The sequence below is a fragment of the Ictalurus furcatus genome, chromosome 16, assembly GCF_023375685.1.
Source record: "Ictalurus furcatus strain D&B chromosome 16, Billie_1.0, whole genome shotgun sequence".
Classification (NCBI taxonomy): Eukaryota; Metazoa; Chordata; class Actinopteri; order Siluriformes; family Ictaluridae; genus Ictalurus; species Ictalurus furcatus.
In genome coordinates this window covers 7,437,226-7,463,774 of record NC_071270.1, presented here as the reverse complement: position 1 = coordinate 7,463,774, position 26,549 = coordinate 7,437,226, and the positions used below count along the sequence as shown (strand labels likewise).

Here is a 26,549-nt window from a genome sequence, read left to right as displayed (position 1 = left end):
TGTAGCTCAAATATACTGTGGTAGACAACTAAAATAACTTTTTTGTCCAGATATTATGTCCAAATATTTATGGACATGAATGTATATGTATACAGATAGGAAAAAAAATATATATTCCATTTTTACATTTGGGGCTCCACAGACATGTGTACAGCAAAGAAGCAGAAAGAAGAATCAACTGGCCAATATGGACACCAAACTAGCTAGCTTATGCAGTTTAGACAGACAGCATGTATTGACGTCCCTAATTGAATTCGGAGGACCTCCTAGTTGAGAAGACAAAGGGAGGGTGGGGTATAGCTGAGAAGACTGCCCCGAGTTCACGAGGAGGAATTTTGAGTTGAGGGTGCGTTTTCTTTAGCTTTTCCAGGTCGGATACTGGGAATTACAAGTTACAAGTTACGACCTCTAGTCGAACGCAGCATTAGCTACAAACGAGTATGAATTACATCATAATTACGTTAGTCTGCTACTCACGCGCTCTTATTGGATAAGAATTCCAGTTCCGGTTGATGGAATAACAGTGTTTGTTGGTGGAATAGAAATGGGAGAAATATTTGGGTTTACGAGCAAATTTAGTTCATATTCAATGACAAAGCTAAACGAATTGCTTGAGGATGATGACAAGCTCAATGAAATTGTCAAAGAAATGGACGAGGTAAGCGCTTGCTTTCAACCAATACAATCGAGATCTTTGCAGGACTCTCTTCCTTGCAAAACGCCTCTCCTTTGTCACATATTTATCTCGCTGTAAATATACTGCCGCCATTTATTATTGCTGATACTAGCTAATGTTCAACTGTATTGGAGAGATGATCAGAGTCATGAAAGTGAGCTACTGTAAGTAGCTAGACAGATTTATACTTGATTTTGTCTCTTTAAATTTGCTTCTGTTATGTAATATGTTTCCAAGACTACTTTTGCAATGTCATGTAGAACCATGGATCTCAAAGAGGGCTCCCAGACTCTATAATACTATTTATTTATTTATTTATTTTACAGTGTCGAAATTGCTTTTACTATGAACTAGTATCAAGTTTGTTATGGTTATTTAGTTTAATTTATTTGGTCACGTAGTTGTGCGCCTAACTGATTTGTCACGTGAAATGTAAGGGTCTAATCTAATTCCCCAGCAAACACAGAACGTTCCCCTAACGTTATCATATGGTTCCCGTTTGGTTATTTTTTTGGGGAACCAAATAATAACGTTTTAGGGTCAGTCTCTGTAGGGTTTTTTTTTGTAACCAAAAACTAACATTCCCAGAACCGACAACCAACACAGAACCTGTACAGAATGTTTTCTAATGGTTATTTTTAGGTCAGCTTAGAGAATTTACATTTCCTTCAACCACTGGCAGATCCAGGGGTGGGGCCAGAGGGGCACTGACTGGCCCCAGCTGAAATCTGATTGGCCCCTGAAATGCCCTTGTCCTGTCAATCATCTCTGATCTATGTCAGAGCACTCAATCAGCTGAGTCGGTGTGTCTGAAATTCAGCTGGAGTAACAGTTTCTTTCTACCGCATCTCATAATGGCTGGTGTTAGAGAGTGCATTCATCCTCGTACACTTAAGCTTTAATGGTAAGTACCAATTCAACACTTTAACTAATTTCTCAAAGGACATTAGTGTTGCTGTTACTTCTCTTCTCTTTAGCACTATTCAAACGGGACTGGTTTAATAAACGTAGTTTGAGTTACAATTCTTATAACCCATGTCTGTGATTCCATGTACCAATTTGGACGGGACTAACATCTTCGTGTTCTTGTTGATTATTATTTATTTCTTTGCCGGGTACCAAAAACATGTACAGCCATACTGAATTGCAAGCAGAAAACATGTGCATAAGAGCTTCTAGGGTAGTTCACGTTAGGCAAAACGCACAAGGAAAAGTGTTGTGAAAAAATATTATCTGCAATTACAGACATTCACATTCAACCAATGCTGGCAACCAACCAAAAGTTGGCACCCCATGAAATTAAATAATCACCAAAACTATGCCATATGTTTGTACTCATTTGTGCTGCAAAAACGAATGTTTTTGCTGGTTTGGTGTTTAAGATATTAAATATAATTTTTGGCTGTGTAACATCACTCTCCACCCCATGTCGCTCAAATCGCTCCAAATTGGTGCCATTTGTTTGTGCCATTAAAATGAACAGTGTATCTATTTCCCTTCCCTAGAAATACCAAATATAATTTGGGGCAGTGACGTCACTCTCCGTTCCATGCCGTCCAAATCGCTTCACACTGTTGGCGTTCATTCGTGCTCGATTTGTGCTGTTTTGTGCTGTAGAAAGAAACATCATAACTTATTCCAATCCTTAGACATTACAAAATCTCTGGCGGAGCAGTGAATTCTTGCAAGCCACTCACCATCCATCTCGTCCAAATACCTGTCTTGTTCGTTTGTGCTCCTGCGGTGCTGGTTTGATACTGTTGCTGTCGTTGGTTTTTGTTTTGTTTTTTAGATATGGAAAAGTTTTTATTGGCAGTGACTTCATCAAGCTCCAAATCCCACACATAGAGTACAGACCAAAGTTGTGTCCCAAATAGGGCTGCAAAAACTAATCGATGATGAAAATAATTGACAACGAATTTCATTATCGATTAGTTGGGTCTGTGACGTCATTGATGGGGGTTATCCATAGTGACATCACTTCACAATGTTGAAAAATGCATTTCAATGAATAAAACACATTTGAAAAACAGCGGCAGTCACAGAGTGAGCTGCTGCGGGAAAAGTACACGATCCAGGTTGTCCGAAACGTGAGAATGTTGTATAGTAAGGGCTTCAACAAACTTGTAAGTGTATTAATGTGGCTTGTCGTGTCAGATGCTGCGACAGATGCGTGAGCTGTTTAATGTGTTTCAGACATGTTTTCTTCAGTGCAGAAATTACACTTATGTTTATTCCTTAGTTGTAAATATTAGAAATTCACGCCAGTATTTCCATTTTATATAAAGGCTCGTCCTAATCGATTATTCGGGGGGGGGGGGGAGCAAACTTTCAGTACCATGTTTTCCCCCATTTATTTAAAAAAAAAAAATCCACAAACTGAGTGTTACAAATATAAACTTCAGACTAGAACTTTACACAACTGTTATATAAGACTGAAAAGAACCCAATACACACACACCAGAATATATATTATTCATTTAGGACTGTAGTTTACTTCATTGATATTTGTGCATCCATAAAAAGTAATGCATAAATACTATTATATAATATAAACTTGTGTTTGTATGTACATAATAGTATTTATGCATTACTTTTTATGGATGCACAAATATCACTGAATTAAACTACAGTCCTAAATTAATAATAAAAACTCACTTTTACTTCACCTTGTGGTTTGTTACTCACTGCCTTTAGACATTGTTTTACTTGTGTTTTTTGATCGTCGTGTTTTAATTAGATTTTACAGATCTTACTCGCGCTCCCACTCTGTATCACCGCGGCTACTCCCGTGAGTGAAGAGCAACGCGCCCTCGTTACTAATCGATCGCTTCCGTTATAATAAATGACAAAAGTTACACTGCAAGTGCCTAATACAGCATATAATAATAAACTGAAATTAAACTAAACCTTTTAAGCAACTCGCACCAGTTTCCCCAAGCTCTTGCACACAGTGGAGCATTTTGGATATGAACATAAGTTTGTACTCGTGCATCGCTGTCGTGTGTCCCCTCTACATAAACTCCGCTTTATAAAGTTTGATATTCTCTGCGGTGTTTAATATAAAATGCTCTCCTGCCTTAGAGGACTTGGAGGTCGCACACTTTCTTCCTTAGCCACTTGACGATTACGCCTCCATCTGATGGTGACTGAGGTCATGTTCGGTATGAAAGGTAATGTTGACAAACAGTAAACTGAAGAAAGTCATGGTCGGTGACTCTGGGTATCTGCTAAAGCTAGCGGCATCACATTATGTGCGTATGACATAATGTGCCACAGACTGGGAAACGGCTGCTACTTCCGGGTTGTGTTAAAAAAAAAAAACGCTCGTGTTCCATTGGAGACGATATTACCCGTCTAAAATTCATACACTAGAAGCTAGAGTACATAATGCATAGTGCAAGTGTATAGTACATAATTTGGGACACAACTTTAGTATTTACTCTCCGATGCATGTTTTCAGAACAGAAGTAACATAGTGAGTAAATGCACCCCATGCCGTGCACAGACCAACTAATCAATAATGAGATTCATTGACAATGATTTTCATAAGCAATTATTATCTATTTTATCGATTAGTTGTTGCAGCTGTATTAATATTTTTAAAAATCATTTGCACAGTGTATAGCATAGCCCACATAGGTACATTTAATACATTTTTCATAGCCTTCAATTTGCACAATGTTTGAAGGAAAACATTGGGCAGAATGTGAAATAACATGTTTTTTTGAAAAAATACAGAAAATAAAAATGGCCCTTTTTTAACCCAACTATTCGAAGAAATAATCAACAGATTATTCGATTATCAAAATAATCATTAGTTGCAGCCCTTGTCCAAAATGGCTACTGTGGTAATGTCGCATCACACACCACGTTAATGTTTCTGCTTGAGTGGGCACTATGACAAGTACAACATTTTGTATACAAGTGTAATAATAACAGTTACAGTATTCATTTGTATTTACAGCCTACAATATAGCGGGAGATTTTATCTTAATACACAAATTACCTAATCATAATCAAACGCTTTATATGGTGTTCTGTTAGTTTGGTGCGGGTTTGTTTAAGCGTGGCAAAATCCAGTCAGGCGAATTTCACTTCGGGTTCTGCCGCTGTGATGGATCTTGTTGGGAAACCAAGTGTTACACCGGCGCTCTGGGAACATTTTGGATATGTGCCTAACGAGAGGGGTGAACCAATAAATTTGGATAAAGCCATATGTCGGCTTTGTTGGGGGGGGTTAAATGCCAAACACCAGCCTACAAATCTCAGGAGCCATCTCCAGGCATGTCTCACAGGCAGGTTTTTTTTATTTTATTTAATACTGAGATTTATATCTTATCTGTTACTGTCCTACTGGTATTTCTTTCAAAGCTAACCACACCTAATCAGTAACAAAAACCTATCTTCATCAAAAAAGAAAGCACAAAGTGCACAAACCTCTACTAGTCAAACACCACCCAAAGCTAACAAAGAACTAAATATAGAACATTCCTTAATATCAAAAGGAAAGAAGGCATAAAAACACTGCAACATAAGGCTAGAGAACAGGCCATGGAAAGCTAACCATATAGAATATATAGATGCAGAGATCTTACAATCCCGCAGTCGGAGTCCATCTCCTAAGAGTAGGAGTAGAGTCCAAGTTCCAGTGCTACCAATTTGACAAGTAACAGTATTATTCAGTGAAACTGTCGAGGTGTTAAAGCAAATTTTGCAGAACCTCAACTACTAGCCATGTTATTTAACCCTGTTGCATTTTGTCTGCAAGAAACACACGTATCACTAAATAGTCAAATATCCTAAAACGGTTTAAGTTTTAATGCAAATGGACCAAACATGCAATGTCCTTCAGGAGGAATAAGCGTCTTGGTTCATCGCAATATAATTCAGTCAAGTCACAATAGATACTAATCTACAAGCATTAGCTGTACGTTTAACCCTCCATAGGGCCATCACATTGTGTTCAATTTACTTGTCTCTACATACACCTGTTACACTTCAAGATCTAAACAGTCTTGCTGATCAACTCCCAACCAGACCCGGATTGGCTAATCGGGACCACCGGGAGAATTCCTGGTGCAAGGCGGCGCTGAAAAGGCAAGATTAAAAAAAAGAAAGCTCTTCAACGTGACGCGGCCAAATGTACAAAACTGAGCAGCTTGTTCACCAGCACACCAAATGAGGACAATGAGACGACCAATAAGCTAACGTTAAGCTAGTTAGGAGCAGTGCAAGATGCTAGCAGCCGTGCAGAACAATGTTGTCTGCAAACCACCGTTCATGCTTATGTATTGTGGTGACGGGCCAGCAGCCGGTGCACAAGAAACAAAGATCGCTCCTCCCGCGACTGCCGCGGTGGTGCTGAAGAGACAGCTCAGCTTCAGTACCACCAATGTTTTGGACAGCTGGAGAGCACAAGGTGGCAGGGCGGGGCCGCCGACACACACACGGCCTGTGAATGGTGCGCTGCACGGAAGAATTCTACCATCCAGCAGGAGAGGGGAGAACATAAAAGGCAGATATTCCGCTCGGAGGGGGAGAGAAGACTCTCGGGGTGTACGAGCTAACCTACGCTGTGTGTTTTCCAGGCAATCCAGACGTGAGCGAAGACTCCGCCCCTGACTGCACCTGTGGCTGTTCCTAACGGTGAAACGGGATCCCCGCTACTTGGGAAACCCCCAGCATGCCCTCGGCAACCCCGCAGCGAGTAAGCATTTCACCTCACACCCCCACTTCAACACACATGCGCACCCACACCCTCTCATGAACTATTTGTGAATAAAGATTTCTCCACGAGTGGCACCGAAACCGCCTCCTGTGTGTCTGTGCTCCATCCCCGCTGGCTAGATTCCCTACACTGGTGGAGAATGCGGGCATGAGCACAGACTCGCCAGGAGACTCGCCCAGAGCCTACAGGTTGTGACCCGGGAGCTGCTGGCCCTGAAAGCAAGGACCCCTGTGGCCGCCCCTCCCCGCCCAGATCCCAGCCGAGAATCCCAGGGCCTTCTTCCAAACTTGACGGGTCGCCCACCGAGAGGGCTGGGGTATCAAAGAATGGCCGCGCATCCTTGGTCCGCTGCTCACCGGAGAGGTGCGCACAGCTTATTATGCCCTCGCTCCAGAGGACGCAGGGGACTACAGAGCAGTACAGAGAGAGATCCTGGCATGGTGTGGGCGGAACCCCCTCCAGACGGCGGCGGAGTTTCACCAGTGGAGCTACAGGCCCGGAGCCAAGCCACGGGGACAGATGGATACCCTCCTGCGCCTCACCAAGAGGTGGCTCCAGCCAGACCTGTACACCACCACCGAGGTTGTAGAGAGGTTGGCCGTGGACCAGTTCTTGAGGACTCTGCCACCCACCAAATGTCAGGCCGTGGGAATGCAAGGCCCTGGGACACCCAGGGAACTACTGACCGCCCTGGAACGCACCCTGCCCACCCTGGTGTTTGGCGAGGATGGACAGCACCACCAACACAGCCCAGACTATGGGACACCCGAGGACGAGCCCAGGCCGACAGGGGTTTGACAAGGAAGCGCGAGTGCGACAGGCCTACATGGCCCGAGGCGAGGAGGATGCCGGGACAGAAGGTACGCTGCACACACCCTCTAACCTGCTTTCGTCTGTATTCCAACAGGTAAACTGGCAGGGGAACTTCAGGCGGGAACAGACGACAGGAGGATGACCGCCTGAAACACTGCTGGGCCCAGGTGCGTCAGATAGAAGGGGTCGACCAGAGTCCGAACCAGAGGCTCCCTTCCTCCTACTTCCTCGTCAGGGGAGGCCTCCTGTATCAACGAGCCAGCTGCCGAGGGGAAATCGTGGACCTCCTGGTAGTCCCCAAGACCAAGACGCAGACGCTGATGCACCTGGCCCATGCCCACCCGCTCGGGGGCCACCTGGGGGCACGAAACACCCTAGAGAAGCTAAAAGACGATTTTGTCTGGCCAGGGATGGATGCAGAGGTCTGGGGCTTCTGCCAACAGTGACCCCAGTGCCAGCGCACTGCCCCACGGAGGCCCCCGCCAGCCCCCCTTATCCATCTGCCCATCATAGGCATCCCCTTTGATAGGGTCGGCATGGACCCTATACCCCGAGGTGGTGCCGCTACGCAAAGCCACCTCCCGTAACATTGCGAGAGAACTGATGCTCCTGTTCAGCTAGGTGGGGATACCAAAGGACATCTTAACCGACCAAGGTACGCCTTTCGTCTCCAAACTAATGTCTGATCTGTGTCTGCTGTTGCAGGTTAAGCACCTAAAGGCGTCCGTTTACCACCCACAGACCGACGGGCTCATCGAGAGGTTCAACCAAACCTTGAAGCAGATGCTACGATGGGTGGTAGACATGGAGGGGAGAGATTGGGACCTTCGCTGTCCGGGAGTTCCCCCATGCCTCCACGGGCTTCACCCCCTTCGAACTCCTCTTTGGACGGCAACTTCGGGGACTGCTGGACGTGGCCCGGGAAGCCTGGGAAGAACAGCCCTCCCCGTTCTACTCAGTCGTCGATTACGTACAGGAAATGCCGGGGAGAATTGACCGAGTGGCCCCAATCGTCCAGGAGGAGCGGAAACGAGTGTACAACCGGCCGGCGCAACCCCGGGAATTCCAACCTGGCGACCAGGTGCTCCTACTGATGCCATTCAGCTCCTGCAAATTCCTAGCCCGGTGGCAAGGGCCATACACAGTCCTTGAGCGGAAGGGGGCCGTAAACTTATTGCCTGCAACAGCCCGGTAAGTGAGCGGAGACACAAACGTACCACGTGAACCTGCTAAAGAAATGGGTAGAGTCGGCGCCAATAGTTTCTGCGTTCATTGCACGGGACACAGGTCATGACGAGGGTACCTTGGTCCAGCTGGGGGAAGACCTCACTCCCGGGCAAAGACAGGAGCTGTCGAGTTGGTGGGTCAATTCACGGATGTGTTCTCTACCTCCCCAGGAATGATGCAGCTGGTCCACCATGAGATCAAGACCCGGCCAGGAGTGGTGGTGCGGCAGCGGCCCTATCGTGTCCTGGAGGCCCGCCGCAAGGCTATCGAGGAGGACATCGGCCGAATGATGCGGGACAACATCATCAAGGAGTCCAATAGTATGCGCCTATGCAATGACTTCTAGAAGCTGAACCAGGTCTCGGAGTTCGACAGCTATCCACTCCCCCGAGTGGACGATCTAGTGGAATGATTGGGGAGGGCCTGGGTCATATCCACCCTGGACCTGACCAAGGGATACTGGCAACTGGCCCTGGCCCCAGAGGCGAGACCAAAGACTGCCTTCAGCACGGCGAACAGCCATTGGCAATACCGGGTTCTCATCTTCGGGCTCCACGGGGTGTCCGCAACGTTCCAGCGACTGATGGACATTGTCCTGCATCCCCATCGTCCCTTCGCATCCGCCTACCTGGACGATGTAGTCATCCATTCCTCCACCTGGTCGGACCACCTGTTCCATCTGGGGGAGGTCCTGAAAGAGCTCCGGAAGGCCGGGCTGATAGCGAACCCCAAAAAGTGCCACCTAGGGCTGACTGAGGCACAGTACCTCGTGTACCGTATTGGCCGGGGCCTAGTAAAGCCCCAGACGAAGAAAATTGAGGCACTAAGAGACTATCCCCGGCCTACATCAGAAAAACAGGTACGTGCCTTCTTGGGGTTGGTGGGGCATTGCCGCAGATTTGTACCTTACTTCTCCTCTGTACCCTCCCCCCTCTCAGATCTTATGAAGAAGGGCTAGTCGGACCGGGTGAAGTGGTCTGCAGAGGCGGAGCGGGCCTTCCAAGCCCTGAAAGAAGCCCTCACCAGCGCCCCAGTGCTACGCAACCCAGACTTCGCCCTTCCATTCTCCGTGCACACAGATGCATCCGAAACCGGGCTGGACGCTGTTCTCTCACAGACCTTCGGCGGAGAACACCACCGGTCCTCTACATCAGTTGAAAGTTATCCCCAGCTGAGAGGAAATATGCGGCCATGGAAAGAGAGGCCTTGGCAATAAAGTGGGCCATCGAAAAGCTGCGATACTACCTGGCCGGTCGGCACTTCATCCTGGTGACAGACCACGCCCCACTGCAGTGGATGGCCAAAGCCAAGGACACTAATGCCAGGGTAACCCGATGGTTCCTCTCGTTGCAGGATTTCTCTTTCCAGGTCCAGCACCAGGCGGGGACCCACACACCAGCACCAGGCCTCTCGCGAAGGGATGCACTGTGGGCCGGACACGCGGCAGCAGTAGGCTCGGAGCTGAGGGGGGGTACTGTGGCGACCGGCCAACAGCCGGCGCACAAGAAACAAAGATCGCTCCTCCCGCGAATGCCATGGTGGTGCTGAAGAGACAGCTCCGCTTCAGCACCACCAATGTTTTGGACTGCCGGAGAGCAGGAGGCAGCGGGGCAGGGCCGCCGACACACACACTGCCTGTGAATGGTGTGCGGCACAGAAGAATTCAACATCCAGCAGGCAAGGGGAGAATATAAAAGGCCGATATTCCGCTCGGAGGGGGAGAGAAGACTCTCGGGGTGTACGCACTAACCTATGCTGTGTGTTTTCCAGGCAATCCAGACGCAAGTGAAGACTCACTGACGCGGCTGTTCCTAATGGCGAAACGGGATCCCCACTACTCGGGGAAACCCCTAGCACGCCCTTGGCAACCCTGCGGCGACTAAGCATTTCACCTCACACCCCCACTTTGACGCGCACCCACACCCTCTCACGAACTATTTGTGAATAAAGATTTCTCCACAAGTGGCACCGAAACTGCCTCCTGTGTGTCTGTGCTCCGTCCCCGCTGGCTAGATTCCCTACAGTATCAAAATTTTTCTTGTGGCTCTTCAGCAGCAGCAGCCCCTATTGCTCATTGAATGAATATAGGAATTAGAAGAATTAATATTTATGAAGCGTATGGTGTAGGCTGCACCTGCTCAATAAAAAATGCCCTGAGATAATGAATGATACCAGATGATTCAGCACTACATTATTGAAACTGTCTTGACTTGACCAAAAAGCTTTGTAAAAAGGGGAGATTTGTGGTGAGAAATATGACAATTTGTAAAATTTGATTTAGCGTCAGAAGCAGAGCCAGGACCCAGTTGTAGGCCTATGCAGGAGATTGATGCTGTCACTGTGGAAGACACAGGTAAGCTGTTGTACCACAGTGTGTGAATAAGCAAACATGATCACATTAGTTACAATAGGCCTATAACAACTTTCTATGCCCAAGTGTTAGTGACATTATGTTTTTTATCAAAAGATAGTAGCCTAAATATACAATGCCCATGATTGAAAGGGAATGGGACAAAAGTCTTATGAAATAAGCCTACATATTTTGCCATTTGGATATTTTAGTAGTTTAAATTAAAACGTGCTTTCCATGTCAAATATGTTAAAGCTTACGGAATGCTTTTTATGGTGATTAAGGTGCAATCGAGTTTAGGGATACAGAAGGAAGTGTGAAAGGGAGAGCAGAGTCTAGGACAGACTAAAGATGTCCCCTCTGGAGGGTTACATTGTCAGGACAGTTAGTGAAATGCCACAAGGAACTGATGAGGATCCTTCCGTGGACCAGAAGGATATCGAACTAGAGAGCAAAACTTGTTCCTTCTGTAAAAACTGTGGCATTTGTGTTCATCTCATCCTCTCTCAGTACAATCGTCTAACTGATGCCTACCATGTGCTCGCCTACAAGTTGCTATTAACACTGTCCATCACACAAGTAGCCTGTGAGAGAAGCTTCTCAACAGTGAAATTCATAAAAAAAAAACCAGACTCAGGAGCACTTTAACCTAGAAGAACCTTGAGGCATTTATGCTCATGTGCACTGAGAAAAAATTTGCATGTCTTTGGACAATGACACTGTGATAAACAAAGTTGCAGAGACCACTGCATTGCTCAGGCGTTTATTAATGTTTTAGGGTTGGCCATGTTTCCTTGAAGCTACACTTATGCAGAGGAAAAAGAGATGAAGCTGTCATTAGAAAGTTATACTGTAAAAAGAATTCTTGCAGAGAACAGTGCAATACTTCTTTTTATTCTTTATTTGTGTTTAAGGATTGGATATCTGTGAACAATTTTGCACAGAATATATATTCAGATCTATTGCAGAAAAGGACATTGTGATGTTTTAAAGAATAGTGTTGGAGATTTACCCTTTAATGTTCTCATATTTGTGTTGAAGTTGTAAAGCAGCCGTTTTCTTAACTTATGCAAAGGAAAAAGAGATGATGGTGTCATTAGAAAGTGCAATACATTTTTTTATTCGTTATTATTTATTTATTTATTTATTTATTTATTTTATATTTGTATTTATTTGATATTTTTTCATTTCAAGGGTTAGATATGTATTAACACTTTTTTTTTTTTTTTTTTTACAGAAAATAGATTCTGATACTGTCAAACATTACATTGTTTTCTTGTAAAGATCACTGTTGTTAAATAAATCTTCACTGTGAAGTAACATTTAGGCTACTGTATTTGCACTGAATTGGAAATTATGATATTTTTGAAAATTACAAGCCCGTAGAGAACAGTGCACTATTGCAGACTTATATACTGAGGTTTTAATTACATTATTTTAATATTGTCAGTCGTGAACTAAAGTGGGCCGGGCTGAAAATGACTCCCACTCTGGCCCTCCTCCCAACCCCCTACATACTTGCAGATGACTTCAATGTCAAACTTAAAGCAAATCTAAGTAATCTGGCCTTTACACCATTATTCCAAGCAGAATGTTCTTATCTGTACGAAGCTAGATATAAAGCTATCAAACCTTTTGGAATATGCATTAAACCATACTTGGAGAATTTGAACATCAAACTGGACAACATAAGACAGTATAATTTTTGGCCTGCTCCCACCTGGACCTTGGAAAAAGACCAATTATTATGGCATTGGCACAACTAAAAAAGGCAGAAACATTTCCCAATCAGCAGGAATCCTTGGAACTGAAATGTAGTTCCCCACTTCATAGTATAGTATTCATGGATAGATCCAAAATGAATAACAGTGTATCAGCAGCAGTGGTGATTGGAGATCAACAATATGGCATGCATATTCCAGAACCGAGCTCTACACAGCTGAGGCCCGAGTGCTGCAACTGGCAATGGAAAACATTGAGCAGGATCGAGGATGAAACTTTTTAATCGCTTCAGACTCAGTCTTGCCTTCAAGCACTTTAATCCATGGAGACTGATCATCCCATAATCATAAACATTTTGACTAAAATACATTGATTGTAGAAGAAGGATTTCAACGTTATACTCTGTTGGATGCCGAAACATATTGGTCTGGCGGGAAATAAAGTAGATATGGCTGCAAAAGAGGCATTAAACTTGGAGGTCTCTGAATGTCTGATACCACCCTCTGACATCAGGCCATTAATAAACTCGTATCACCAATGAGTGGCAATCAAAATGGAATGAGTGCAACAGCAATAAATTATATGAAATAAACCCCAGGATCCAAAGAAATTACTCTTAAAACTTGCATGACCAAATAGTGTTTACCAGATGCCGATTGGGCCATTCAAGACCAACACATGCATTTTTATTGTCTGGTGAAGATCCTCCCATATGTATCCTCCACATGTATACCTTGTCAAACCCCTATGATCATCAAGCACATTTTACTGAATTGTAAAACTTTTGGAACTATCAGACTTGTTTAATAGATATTTTCTTAAAAGTGATATTTAAAAAAAAATAAAGAAAAGAAAAGAAGGTGTGTCATATTTAATATTGTAAATATTGATTGATGAACCTTTTTGTTGGCCATTTGAATAGCTTGGTTGCTGACATGGCTTTAAAAATAAATATGTGCTCACTGATCTCCTTCTAACTTCAGATGCAGGAAATGCAGCAGACTAAAGAGATGACCCTCGCCAGTAACCGCAGTCTCGCAGAGCAGAACCTCAGCTTCCAGCCCAGTTTGGAACAACAGAAAATGCAGTTAACCAAGTGCTACTGCTGTTTACAGGAGCTCTATGAGGCCTACCAGCTCCACAAATGCACTCTTGGTTAGTTAATCACACTCAAGGTCTCTGTGTAATAGAGCTACTTACTGTAGATTAAACAGTACTTTTGTCCTGTTCTCTATTCATCCCAGCATTGTCAAAAGGTAAAATATTTAACTTTAATCAGACATGATGAACCAAACTATTTATTAGAATTCCATGCAACCTTCAGGGGACTCTTCTGGCTTCAACTGTTGGTCATGATTTTCTGGACCTGCTACACAGGTCCAGCAGTTTACATAAGCAATTAATGACTTTAATGGTGACATCATCAGTCTATCATTCATTCATGTTCAGGAACCGTTTTTTTTATCCTGGTCAGGGTTGCAGTTGCTCCAGAACCTATCCTGGGAACACTGGGTATGAGGAAGGAATGCACCCTGAATGGAATGCCACTCCACCACTGTGCACCATGTGCACACACAATCCGCCTTCAGGCAGGTTTTTGGGAGGGGGGAGGAAACTGGTCAATATAGAGGAAGCCCACACAGACATAGAGAGAACATCCAAAACTCAAACCCAAACAGTGCTTTGTTGGGGTGGCATCTAAACCACGGTCCACCAGTTAACAATGCCTGCTTTAGATATATTGTAAGAATTGTCACTTGGTTTTAGAACAGTATTTTCTCTGTAAAACCAGTGTGGAGATCATAAAGGCTTACATTATTTTCCTCATCTGGGTTTCTTAAGTGTTAATTCCCTACAGCACACTAAGTTTCTCCTCTGTTTAATTAATTTTGCACCAGAGATGGAAACTCGAGTCTGCAACTTAGACTCGAGTCGCATTTAAGTCACTTGACTTGGACTTGAAGAAAGAGACTCGTGGAAAAAAAAACACATCTCATTTTGGTTTGGCATTCCCGATTACGTTCTCTCTTTACTTCTCCACATAACTGCATCAAACACCACATTTTTCCATTCATTCCTTATTCATTCCCTATCATTATGTATCAGTATATATCAGTATATTTCTGCAGCAGCAGAAATTATCACAACAATTCATCTCTAAGCACACCAAGCCAGCATTATTATATATACGCGTGACTCACTGGAAGGCACGCGTTTCATAACCCATTGGAAAAGTGCTGTTATATACAACCCCAATTACAAAAAAGACAGTGTGGAAAATGCAAAAAAAACAGTCTTTTTGAAAATTCAGTTTACCCTGCCCTATATTGAAATCTCATTATTAACACATTATTTGATGTTTTACTTTGTGAATTTAATTTAGTTTTGAAAATGTACACTAATTTCAAATCTAATGACTGCAACACAATCCAAAAAAGTTTGGACAGTCGACTATTTACCACTGTGTAACATCAACTTTTCTTTCAATAACACTTAAGCATTTGGGGACTGAGTGAAGACAACAGTTGCTTAAGTTTAGCAAGCGGAATTTTCCCCATAAATCCGTTATGCATTTCTTCAGCTGCGCAACTGTACGGGGCCTTCGTTGAATTATTGTGCACTTCATAATTTGCCTCATATTCTCAATCAGAGACAGGTCAGGACTGCAGGCAGGCCACGCTAGCACCCGCACCCTCTGCTTACGCAACCATGTGCTTGTAATCTGGGCAGAATGTGGTCTGGCATTGTCCTGCTCTGGATGCCAGCATATGTTGCTCCAAAATGTGTACATATCTTTCTGCATTAATGGTGCCCTCACAGATGTGCAAGTTACCCATGCCATGACAGAAGCTGGATTTTGGACCTGACACTGATCACAGTTTGGCTGGTCCTTTTCCTCTTTGGCCTGGAGAACACGATGGCTGTTTTGTCAAAAACTATTTGAAATGTTGACTCACTGTACCACAAAACACGATTCCACTGTGCTACTGTCCATCTCAGATGAGACCGAGCCCAGAGAAGTCAGCGGTGCTTCTAGACAGTGTTGATGTATGGCTTCTGCTTTGCATTGTAAAGCCTTAACTTGCATTTGTGGATGCAACAGCGAATGGTGTTGACTGAGAAAGGTTTACCAAAGTATTCCCGAGCACATTTCAGGATATCCATTACAGACTCATAGTGGTTAAGACCGTGAAGTCTGAGGGGATCATGTGCATTCAGCAGTGGTTTTTGGCCTTGCCCTTTATGCACCAAGATTTGACCGGATTCTGTGAATCTCTTAATTATATTGTGCACTGTAGAAGGTGAAATGCCCAAAATCCTACTGATTTGTCTTTGAGGAATGTTCTCAGAGTGTTGGATTATTCACTGATGCATCTGTTGGCAGATTGGCAAGCCTCGACCCATCCTTGCTCTTGAAGGATTAGGCCTTTTTTGGAGGCTACATAAGCTACTTTTCTGAACTTGCATTTCCACTGCAGTTTTGTGGCACCTCAATGTGTCACCTCAATCTTCCACTTGCCTTCACGCAGGAATAATGTCGTATTATTAAAGCCCTGTACAAATACGCGGTCAGGCCATATTCCAAATGCCTTTCCTGTTCATTGAACATGGACCCTATTAAGGATGTAAAATAACGGCATTCTAGAACATACGTAGTGTTTTACAAATAAGTTAGATTAGTCACCGCTACAGGAGTAACTTCAATAAACACCTGTTTGGAAATCGGTAACAAACGAGATTTAAAAATCTAAGACAGAAATCTTTGTTGTAATTTTATCTGTAATGAGATAAATGATGCATCATTTTCAATTAATAGAATATGACCATATACAAAGTATGTATTGAAGGACACACATTTATTCAGGCACAATACAGAACCACTCGTTAAGGAGAATCCATACTCCCTCAGTGCGTGACTCGCATTTAGTATCGGCTCTGCTCGCTTGGAACCTCGACCGAGTTGGTACTAAAAAAAGTACCAGTTTCCAGGTGCTATCCACTGTGGAAAGCCCCCCAAAAGCGAGCTGGGTCGAGGCGTACCATGCGAGGAAAAGCGCCATTATATACTATGATTAGATGATTTCCTCACCTGTTTCACATCACCTTCTTATTTCAACTTGTCAAATCACTATTAGTCCTAAATTGCCCTTGTCCCAACTTTGTTTGGAACGTGTTGCATCAATTTCAAAATGAAGGTTTATCTTCAAAAAACTGTAGTTCATTGAGTAAAACATCAAATACCTTGTATTTATGTGCTTTTTGTTTAAATACAAGTCAAGGTATATTTACAAATCACTCATCTTTGTTTTTATTAGCATTTTCCATATTGTCCCAACTTTTTGTTGGGACAATAAACGATAACAGTATAGTGAAGTCTTACCTTGTGATAATCACAGAGTTTAAGCTGTTCTTTACTGAGGAATGGGCTAAAATTCCTCCAAGACAATATGCAGGACTGTTCAACAGTTACTGGAAATGTTTGGTTGCAGTTATTGCTGCACAGGGAGGGGGTCACACCACATACTGAAAGGTTCACATACTTTTGCCACTCACAAATATGTAATTTTGGATCACTGTCTTCAATAAATGACCAAGTATAATGTTTGGTATTATTTGTTTAATTGGGTTCTCTTTATCTACTTGTAGGACTTGTGTGAAAATCTGATGATGTTTTAGGTCATATTTTGCAGAAATATAGAAAATTCTAAAGGGTTCACAAACTTTCAAGCACCACTGTAACTTGTTTTGTGGATGTTCCACAACATTAAATCTTAAAAAGCTTGTTCTTTGCTAAATGATAAATTGTGATTATTGGCAAAACACGTCTGGACATGCTGTTATTGGAAATTAATTAACTTTCTGGTGGTAACAGTAACTTTGCTTCACATTAGGCCGCTTCACACCACCCCACCATTAATTATTTTCTTACACAGCACACCCCAAGTAATTTACAAATTATATATTTTCTGTAGTCTGAAGTGCCCTAATACAGTCCCTTCAGAAAATATTGGAATGGCGAGGCCAATGCTATTGCTTTTGCTATTCACTGAAGACATTTGGGTTTGAGCTCAAAAGATGAACATGGGATGATGGATCAGCATTTCAGTTTTCATTTGGTGATATTTACATCTATTGTTAAACAACTTGGAAAATGGCACCTTTTGTTTGAATCCACCCATTTATCAAGTGATCAGAAACACTGGAAAATGTCACTGATATGACATGAAGACCAGAGAGCTGTCTATGGGAGAAAAGCAAGACATTTTGAAGCTGTGAAAAGAGGGAAAATCATAAAACACCTGTGGATTGTTTGTTTTTCAGGACATTGCAAATGACTAACAACTAGACACTGAACAGTTCAGCTGAGGGAAACAACAGCAGAGATGACAAACATTGTGAGACGTGTAAAGAAAAACCACAAAACAGTAGTCAGTGATATCACCAACAACCTCCATAGGGCAGGGGTGAATGTATCACAATCCACTATTTGAAGATGTCAAAAAGAGAAATATAGACTCCATACCACAAGATTAACCGTTCCTCAGCAGTAAGAATCGTAAGAAATACTTTAAAGAAATACAGAGATGAGACAAAAAAGTTCTTGAACCAAGATTAACCTCTACCAAAGTGAAGGAAAAGCCCAAGTGTTGCAAAAGAAAAGACCTGCACATGATCCTAAACATACAAGCTCATTTGTTGAAGATGTAACTCATGATGATAGCAGCAGAAATAATTCAGAAGTCTACAGAAACATTCTGTCTGCCAATTTACAGAGAAATGCATCCAAATATTAAGTGTTCTTTACTTTAAGACTCTGTTCCTATAATTTGGCTCACCTAAAAATTGGGCTGTCTGCCACTAAAGGTGCTATGTTCAAAGTTGTTTAATGCATCTATATGTAAATACTGAAGGCCAACACAGAGAGAATGAGGAGGAGCTTCTTCCCACAGGCCATTTGGGCCCTCAGCCAAGACAACACCTAGGACTAGACCTTGGATTTTTTGCACCCATGCCATCTTCATTCCTGTTAATATACCCATATTACCCCATATTTATAAATATTTATTATACTGTATGTTAGCTATTTCACTGCAATGCCCAATGTTGCACAGCATTGTATTGTACATATCTGCACTTTATTCCACATATAGTCCATATTTTTTCTGTCATCTATCTTTTATATCCTTTATTATATTTTTAGATTTGACTTTTTCTATAAAATTCTGGTTTATGTAAATTGTTTTTATGTCCCCGGACAGTCATAAAAAGCATTTCACTGCACGTTGCACTGCGTATGGTTGTGTGTGTAATCAATAAAATTTGAAATTGAAATATCAGGAAATTAATTTCTGATCTATAGTCTCATATACATCCTTTGATAACCAACCCAAATGTCTTCAGTGCATTGCAAAAACAAAAAACAAAAATGCCCATGTTCCAGTATTTTCAGAGGGGACTGTATATGCTTTAATTTTGTAAAACCTAATGTGTACATGACTGTGCATGAATCATTTGGATAATGTTATTGCTTTGTGTTTGCTCAGATCACAACTCAGGGAAAAGCTCACTGGACACACTTTTAGCCCTGCTACAAGCTGAAGGAGCAAAAATTGAAGAGGAAACAGAGGTAAAATCAGTTTCAGCATCAATATCATGATTATTTCAGTATCAGTGTTATTCTGTATCTGCTATAAATGATTGTCTGTACAGTGAAATTAAGGTATGTAGCAAAGGTATGTACAGTAGATAAGAGAGTGATCCTACATTCACACTAGCAAGCAACAAAGCATCAGGTAACCAGTTTCTACATACATGCATGACACGGAGCAGTGATTTTAGCCATAGTCCAACAACTGGCATTTGAAATGGAGATTATCTTAGTTCAATGCAAATTAGGTATGTGGTCCGGTATTTCCTCAGTTCCCCACTCATAACCTTCCTGCAATTAGTTCCCATTTGCTGTTTAATGTGCAAAAATGGAAGACAGATTTATATCCATGCTTATATCTTATCCTGCCATGTGACCTCTCATTAAATGTGTGTAGAATAAAGAAAAATTGGAAGCTTGGAAGAAAATTGAAAGATTGGAAGTAATTAGCAGAAATTGTTGGTTCATCAGGTGTCTGTGCATAGCTAGTACTGTTAGCATGCATTGCTAATCTTACAACAAAGCTAGGATGTAACCTAAATTAAACAATTTTCACACTGATTTTTGCATTATTTAATTTGTATTTGACTAGTTAGCTTTAGATACTATATATAGATACAGTGGATATAAAAAGTCTATACACCCCTGTAAAAGTAGCAGGGTTTTATAAAGTGAAAGAATGACACTAAGATAAATCATGTCAGATCTTTTTCCACCTTTAATCAGTCCCTCCAGGATTTCGATCGCAGAAATTAACACAAAATCAAATAAACTCCGCAATATTCAGAGGAAGTTACCGCAGATTTAGGCCAAGATGCACCGTATGACATCATCACAACGCACATTCAGTCAAAGCCCTCTTCGATTCACGTGCGTCAAACATGAGTACATCTAAAAGGTCTCATTTACCAACAAAGATCACTGCAAAAGACCATGCAAAAAACTTTTTGCTATTTCTGCAAGTTTTCTGCAAAAAAGCACAAAAAACACAAAACATTTCGCAAATGTTTTTTTTTTTAAGCTGCAACAAAATCAAGCATTTTTGACCACAACAATCTAAAAAAAAAATCAACAAAATCCTGTACGGACTGTTTAATGTGAAATTGCAAAGTATACAAATAAAAAAAACAATCAGAACCTTTTTAGGGGAAAAGAGAAAAATAAAAACCTAGATACATAAGTGATTAATACTTTGATTTTATTATACCACTTTTTGTGCAAGAGTCTGTCAGCATGGCGCATCTTGACTTGGCAACATTTTCCACACTTCCACACAAAAACATTTTAGAGCCAGCAAATTGTGAGGGCATCTCCTGTGCACAGCCCGGATCAGCTCACCCCACAGATTTTTAGTTGGATTCAGGTCTGGGCTCTGGATAGGTTATTCGGAAACATTGATCTTCTTTTGGTTAAGCCATTCCTTTGTTGATTTGGATGTATGCTTTGGGTCATTGCTGTGCTGATAGGTGAAATTCTTTTTCATCTTCAGGTCACTAGCAGACACCTGAAGGTTTTGCACTAAAGTCAACTGGTATTTGTAGCCATTCATGATTTGCTTCACCTTGGTAAAAGCCCCAATTCTGGCTGAAGAAAAGCAGCCCTAAAGCATGATTCTGCCACCACCATGATTTACCATGGGTATAAGTGGCGGTGATTTTTGCACCAAACATGCCTTTTGGAATTATGGACTTATTACACCTTTTGGAATTGGACTCACCAGACCATAACACATTTTGCCACATGGTTTTAGTAGAGCTTGGAAGCGCTTTCTCACAAAAACATCCATCTAGCTACCCTACTCTATAGCCCGTACATGTGAATAATATATGAGAGATGGTTGTCACATTCAGAGAGTAATAAGTACTTGTCCAATATTCCTGCAGCTCCTTTAACATTGCCATAGGTCTCTTAGCAGCCTCCCTGGTAAGTTTTTGTCTTGTCCTTTTTGGAGGAATGTCCTGTTCTTGGTAATGCCAGTGTGGTGCTCCATTTTCTCTACTTGTTGTTGATGGACTTCACGGTGTTTTAAGGTACATCTAATGTTTTGAAATTCTATTATACCCCTCTCCTCATCCATACTTAACAAGTGAGATGCCACGCATACTTTGTAAGCTCTTTGTGGACCACGGTTTCAGCAGTCAGATGTAACCAAGAAGATGCCAAGAAAATCCTACAGAAACAGCTGGTCTTTAATTGGGGTTAATCAGAATAATTTCACTGACAGCTGTAAGATAATTACTGTTGAACATGAGATTGAATCTGATTGGTTGAATCTGAACATAGCCACATCCCTAATCATAAAAGGGTGTGCACACTTATGCAACCAGGTTGTTGTAAGTTTTAGGTTTTATTTTTGTTGTCTTGCACCCCCCCCAATGTTTCTGATTGTTTTTCACTTTGTTTTTATGTTGTCATTTCACATTTTTATATCCTTTGTGCAAACAATTCTCATTGGAACACAAGTGACATGAGTGACTTGCTAGTGTGAATGTAGGATGAGGAATGTATATAGGTTTTTGGACCCACTAATGGATCATGAGGGTTATGTGGTTAAGCCAAAGCAAATTACCATCCCTGTATTCCTATCTACTTTACTTCAATACAAGGAGATTATTATTCTGAATTACCTCATTGTTATTTTAGAACATGGCCGACTCCTTCCTCACTGGTGATTTGTCGCTGGACACCTTCATTGAAACCTATCAGAGCAAGAGAAAGCTGGCCCATTTGCGGCGTGTGAAGATTGATAAGCTGCAGGAGATGGTGCTCAAATGTTTCCAGATGCCACAGGCATCAGTCGAGCATGTTCAGTCTCAGACACCCACTTCCACCCCTCCCTTCGATGGCCAGGTTAATGGCTTCCCAGTTCCTATGAGGGCCGCACCTTCAACTTCAATCCAGCTGACTGGGCAGCAGCCCACTTTACCCTATCCAGCAACTCCTTACCCTCCTGTCCAAATGCCCAACATGGTGCCATCCTACACGGGTCCACTGACACAGCAGTACACACCAGCATTTCCTCAGAGGCCTGGTCTTCCCCCGAGGACTGGCTTCATCATGCAGTGAAATAATACTAAAGTATTTTTAAATGTAAACGAATAACCCGGGCATTTACCCTGTTGCTAAAGAAGAAGTTTGTATGTTAGCACTTTGGTCTTGTACAGGTTTATCCTCAAGTGTTGATGGATTATTATAAACTGTTCTTGCTTTTTGTTTGTTTGTTTGTTTATTTGTTTGTTTTGGGGTAACTGCAGTCTGTATGTTTTTCAGTGGGAAATTTTTGTAGACGTATCCACAAAATGGACCAGTCCATGTCCAACTAAATAGAAATCTAATTCTCTAAAGAAAATAGTCCTTTAGAAATATCATGGTAAAACCATCAAATGATTGCACTGAATCTGCAAGAAATGTCATTTCTTCATGTACCCAAGTTTTACATATCAGTGAGAGATCAGTTAAAATTTTTCAGAAGCACCAAATTACATACTCATTAGAAAGAAACATAGATATGTATATTTGCAACATTTTGGAGGGAAATGTAAATTAGATAAGTAAGTAGTATGCTGTGCATGTAAGGAAATAAGTATGACACATTGTAAAAGTAAAGCAAAGAAAAAAAACCTACCATATTATCAACTAAAATTTTGGATTCTACTGACCAGCAACCAAAGACACTTTTCCTTTCCGAATACCCTAAATCATATTACCACAAAACCATAAAATTCCAAAAATATATTGTGTTTCATAAGAGATTTTGTTTTGGTTTTGTGGTATTCTGATTTAAACATGCTGAAAACTAAACATTTCAGCACATATGCAGTTATTCATTGCCATTCTATCTGTCTTAAGGCTGTACCATTACTATAATTAGAGGTAGCACACAAAATAGCATTAAACTAGGAACCTATCTAATTCAAATGATGGAGTTACAGGACTTGCAGTGTTATAAATGACATTTGTACTATGCAGCTCTTTCTAAACTTCCCCAACTTGTTATTTCATCCAACAGTGGAACTCTAGGTGCCTGTACAAAGCCATGGCAAAGTTGTACATCATTAAATACATCCTAGATATGGGCAGGTCTCAAAAGCTATATATTTGACAAAAAAAAAATACTGTATGATTTATGATCAGTTTTGTCTATGATGAAATTATTGGTGATGAGTAAAGTCTTTCTGCATTCAAGTGAACAGCCATAACTCAAGCGTGCCTTGGAGAAAAGTTTAGTTGTTTTTTTTTTCTCCCATTGATTTTCAAACCATGATTTTTTCCTTGGTGTCTATCAGTCACAGAAGGTGTTATAGCATAATGCACAGTTCTCAGTACTCTGTGATACACTATGTAGAACACTTAAGTATAATATGTTTTAATTCTTTCTTTAGTGGTGAATTTTTGAAGGTATTTGTCTTTTATAAAAATGCTAATTAAAAGAAAATCAGTCAAGTCTATTGAAATGTCTCAACAATTTTTGAGTAACATTTGCCAGAATCTGCACCACTGTTTTTCTCTAGTGGGGGAAAAAAAATACAGAAAGGAAGTTCCAGTTAATGACCTTTGTTAAACAAATCTTTCACCAAAATGCCATTTGCACAAATGAACTGATTTTTATGTAGAAAACACCAGAAATCTCGATCATTTGCAAGAGAAATCTTATTAAACCCAGTTTAGAAAAGAACAACTTCTTTTTAAATATTATTATTTTATTATTATACATGTGCATATTTATCAATATTTATTATTATTAGGAATGAACAACTTATGTAAAATTCAAATTATGAAGCACACAAAAATGAACATTACAAAACAGATTAAATTCAAATTAAAATAATAACAGATTAATTATCAAATGCAAATCTACTCCTCTCCTTCTCCCTCCGCTTCAACCGAGTCAACAACGACCACTTCATAATCTTTCTCCAGATCTGTCAAAACTTCACACACATCTAAAAATTCTTCCTCCTATCCATTTGCATACATCAGGTTGAACTTGTGATTCAGGCAGGCACAGGCCTTGGCAATGGCAGTGTTGCTTAATGTGCACACAGCCCTCTGTACTTTGGCAAGGTCACCACCTGGAGTCAAGGTTGGTGACTGACAGTTGATGCCAAACTTGAACCATTCAGTGGAATATTTTTGTTGAATCTTTATAAAACACCAGCACAAATTACAACACTTAACATTCCCTAGAAAATAAAAGAAAATTCTAATGATTGTGTTATTACCACTGTATCAAATGTGTGTGAACAAATTATTTTTCTGATGAACTACAATATATACCGTTATTGATAACAGTTACAGATAACTGATCAGACTCTGTCCTCATTTCACCATCAAAAATGACACCAGTCTGCTCTTGCAAATATAGGTGACCAACTTCATTGTTCACATTAACATGCAGGTACCTGAGTTCATTTTGTTTAATTACATCTTTAATGGTTCACTGTCTTTTACAAGTCTACTTGTAAAAGTATTTTGTAAAAGTCTACTTCTATGTATATAATTAAATGTGTTTTGTGTTGTTATTTTGATTTTATAAATCTTTTTATTTACAATATTGTTGCTGTTATTATTTCTGTTATAATACTGCTGTTGTTATTCAGAACCATACTACTATCTTACAATCATTAAAATTCAATACACTTACTATTTAGATTTTTCCCCCGCTTTACATTGACAGCTGTCAGTTGTTATATTCAAGCTTACACTGTCATACAGTCCATACAGTAAATTGTAGTGCAATCTGAGGTTTGCCTATGGTATCTATATAATTCAACAGTACATTTTCATATTTAATATCTGCAAGTGCCCTGGACAAGCAAATTTCTTGTGAAGGCTATTAGTTTATTATCCTGGGGGACAAATAGGTTTAACAACCAGATAAAGAGAAAAGCATTTCAAAGGAGGAAACTCCGCATCGACCCTAAGCACACGTCATTCTACCAGAGAATGGTTAAAGAAGAATAAAGTTAATGTTTAGGAATGGCCAAGTTAAAGATCTGACTTTAATCCAATAGAAATGTTGTGGAAGGACCCGAAGCATGCAGTTCATGTGAGGAAACCCACCAACATCCCAGCATTGAAGCTGTTCTATACTGAAGAATGGGCTAAAATTCCTCCAAGCCGATGTGCAGGACTGATCAAAGCTTAATGGAAATGTTTAGTTGCAGCTATTGCTACACAAGGGGGTCACACCAGATACTGAAAGCAAAGGTTCACATACTTTTGTCATTCATAGACATATCTTCCAGAAATATGGAATTTCATTGTTACGCAAATGATACCCAGTTGTACCTACCTCTGAAACTTGGGGATATCCATACCCTCTTTGATTGCATTAAAGATGTCATTTTTTTATTCAACTCTTAAAGATAGACATATCACTCTGTTGTAAAGAGTAGCTTTTCTCAGTTGACATGTACTGCTAAATTAAATTCTATCTCCACATTTAAGGATTTGGAGACAGTTTTGCATGCTTTTAGTACATCATGTCTTAATTATTGCAATTCCCTTTACATGGGAGTTAGTTAGTCTTCACTTTCATGTCTGAAACGTCCTAAAATGCCACTGCTAGACCTCTTACAGGTACAAGAAAAAGAGACCGTATTTTACCATCCATGGCATCTCTACACTGGCTTCTGGTCAAGTATAGAATTGATTTCAAAATTTTACTGTTTGTTTTTGAGGCACTATATGGTCTGGGTACACAATACATCAGTGATATGATGAGTCCTTCAGGCAGGGCATTTAGATCTACTGATAAATTACTGTTAACCATCGCACGTTAATTATTAAAACATAAGGGTGACCGTGCATTCTCAGTAGCTTCCCCTAGACTGTGGAATATGCTACCTTTTAGAGTAAGATCTGCTTCAACCATTGAATAATTTAAATCTTGCCTTAAAACCCATCTTTTCTCCTTGGCATACAACTGTATCTAACCCTTCTTAAAGTCATGTGTCTACTTATCATTTTAACAAGGGGATTTATAATTTGTATATTTTATTCTTTTTACTGTGTTTTGTTTTATGTTACCCTGTCTTGTGCTGTAATTGTTGATGTTGAACCTCGATTCTTTTCAGCTGTATAGCCCTTTGGTCAGCTTCTGCTGCTGTTAAATGTGGTCTACAAATAAATTGAATTGAATTGAATTTCTGGGGATTTTAATCATGTGTCACTCTCCACTACATTACAAGTTCCACCAGTTTGTCAGTTGGTGGATAACAAACTACATCAATTTCTGCATGAACACTATAGTTCCAAGCAGAAGGAACAGATGAGGTGGGTGCAGAGGGAGTTAAAGGTGAGACAGAGGCAGAACAACAAATCCCACAGAAGGAACCCGGAGGGTAGGCTTCAGCATAACAAAGCAAATGAAGTGTGG

The 26,549-nt window shown here is 41.1% G+C and overlaps 1 protein-coding gene across 6 annotated transcripts; it reads left to right on the top strand.

Annotated features, from left to right (window-relative positions):
- The first annotated feature begins 137 nt into the window (after nt 1–137).
- vps37bb (VPS37B subunit of ESCRT-I b) lies at nt 138–26,333 on the top strand. Of its 6 annotated transcripts, none has more exons than XR_008388131.1 (5): nt 522–658; nt 1,359–1,580; nt 6,268–7,841; nt 7,926–9,306; nt 9,386–12,028. XR_008388131.1 is itself a non-coding variant. In XM_053645339.1 (5 exons), exons 2-5 carry the CDS (start codon nt 1,578–1,580, stop codon nt 22,232–22,234), a joined length of 681 nt encoding a protein of 226 aa, XP_053501314.1. In that variant the 5' UTR covers nt 522–658; nt 1,359–1,577; the 3' UTR covers nt 22,235–26,333. The 6 variants fall into 6 exon arrangements, 3 of the variants coding, with proteins under 3 accessions (XP_053501313.1, XP_053501314.1, XP_053501312.1); XR_008388132.1 differs by having other exon boundaries at nt 6,268–8,411; nt 8,618–9,306; XM_053645339.1 differs by lacking the exons at nt 6,268–7,841; nt 7,926–9,306; nt 9,386–12,028 and adding exons at nt 13,503–13,674; nt 19,065–19,147; nt 21,812–26,333.
- Nucleotides 26,334–26,549: the final 216 nt, after the last annotated feature.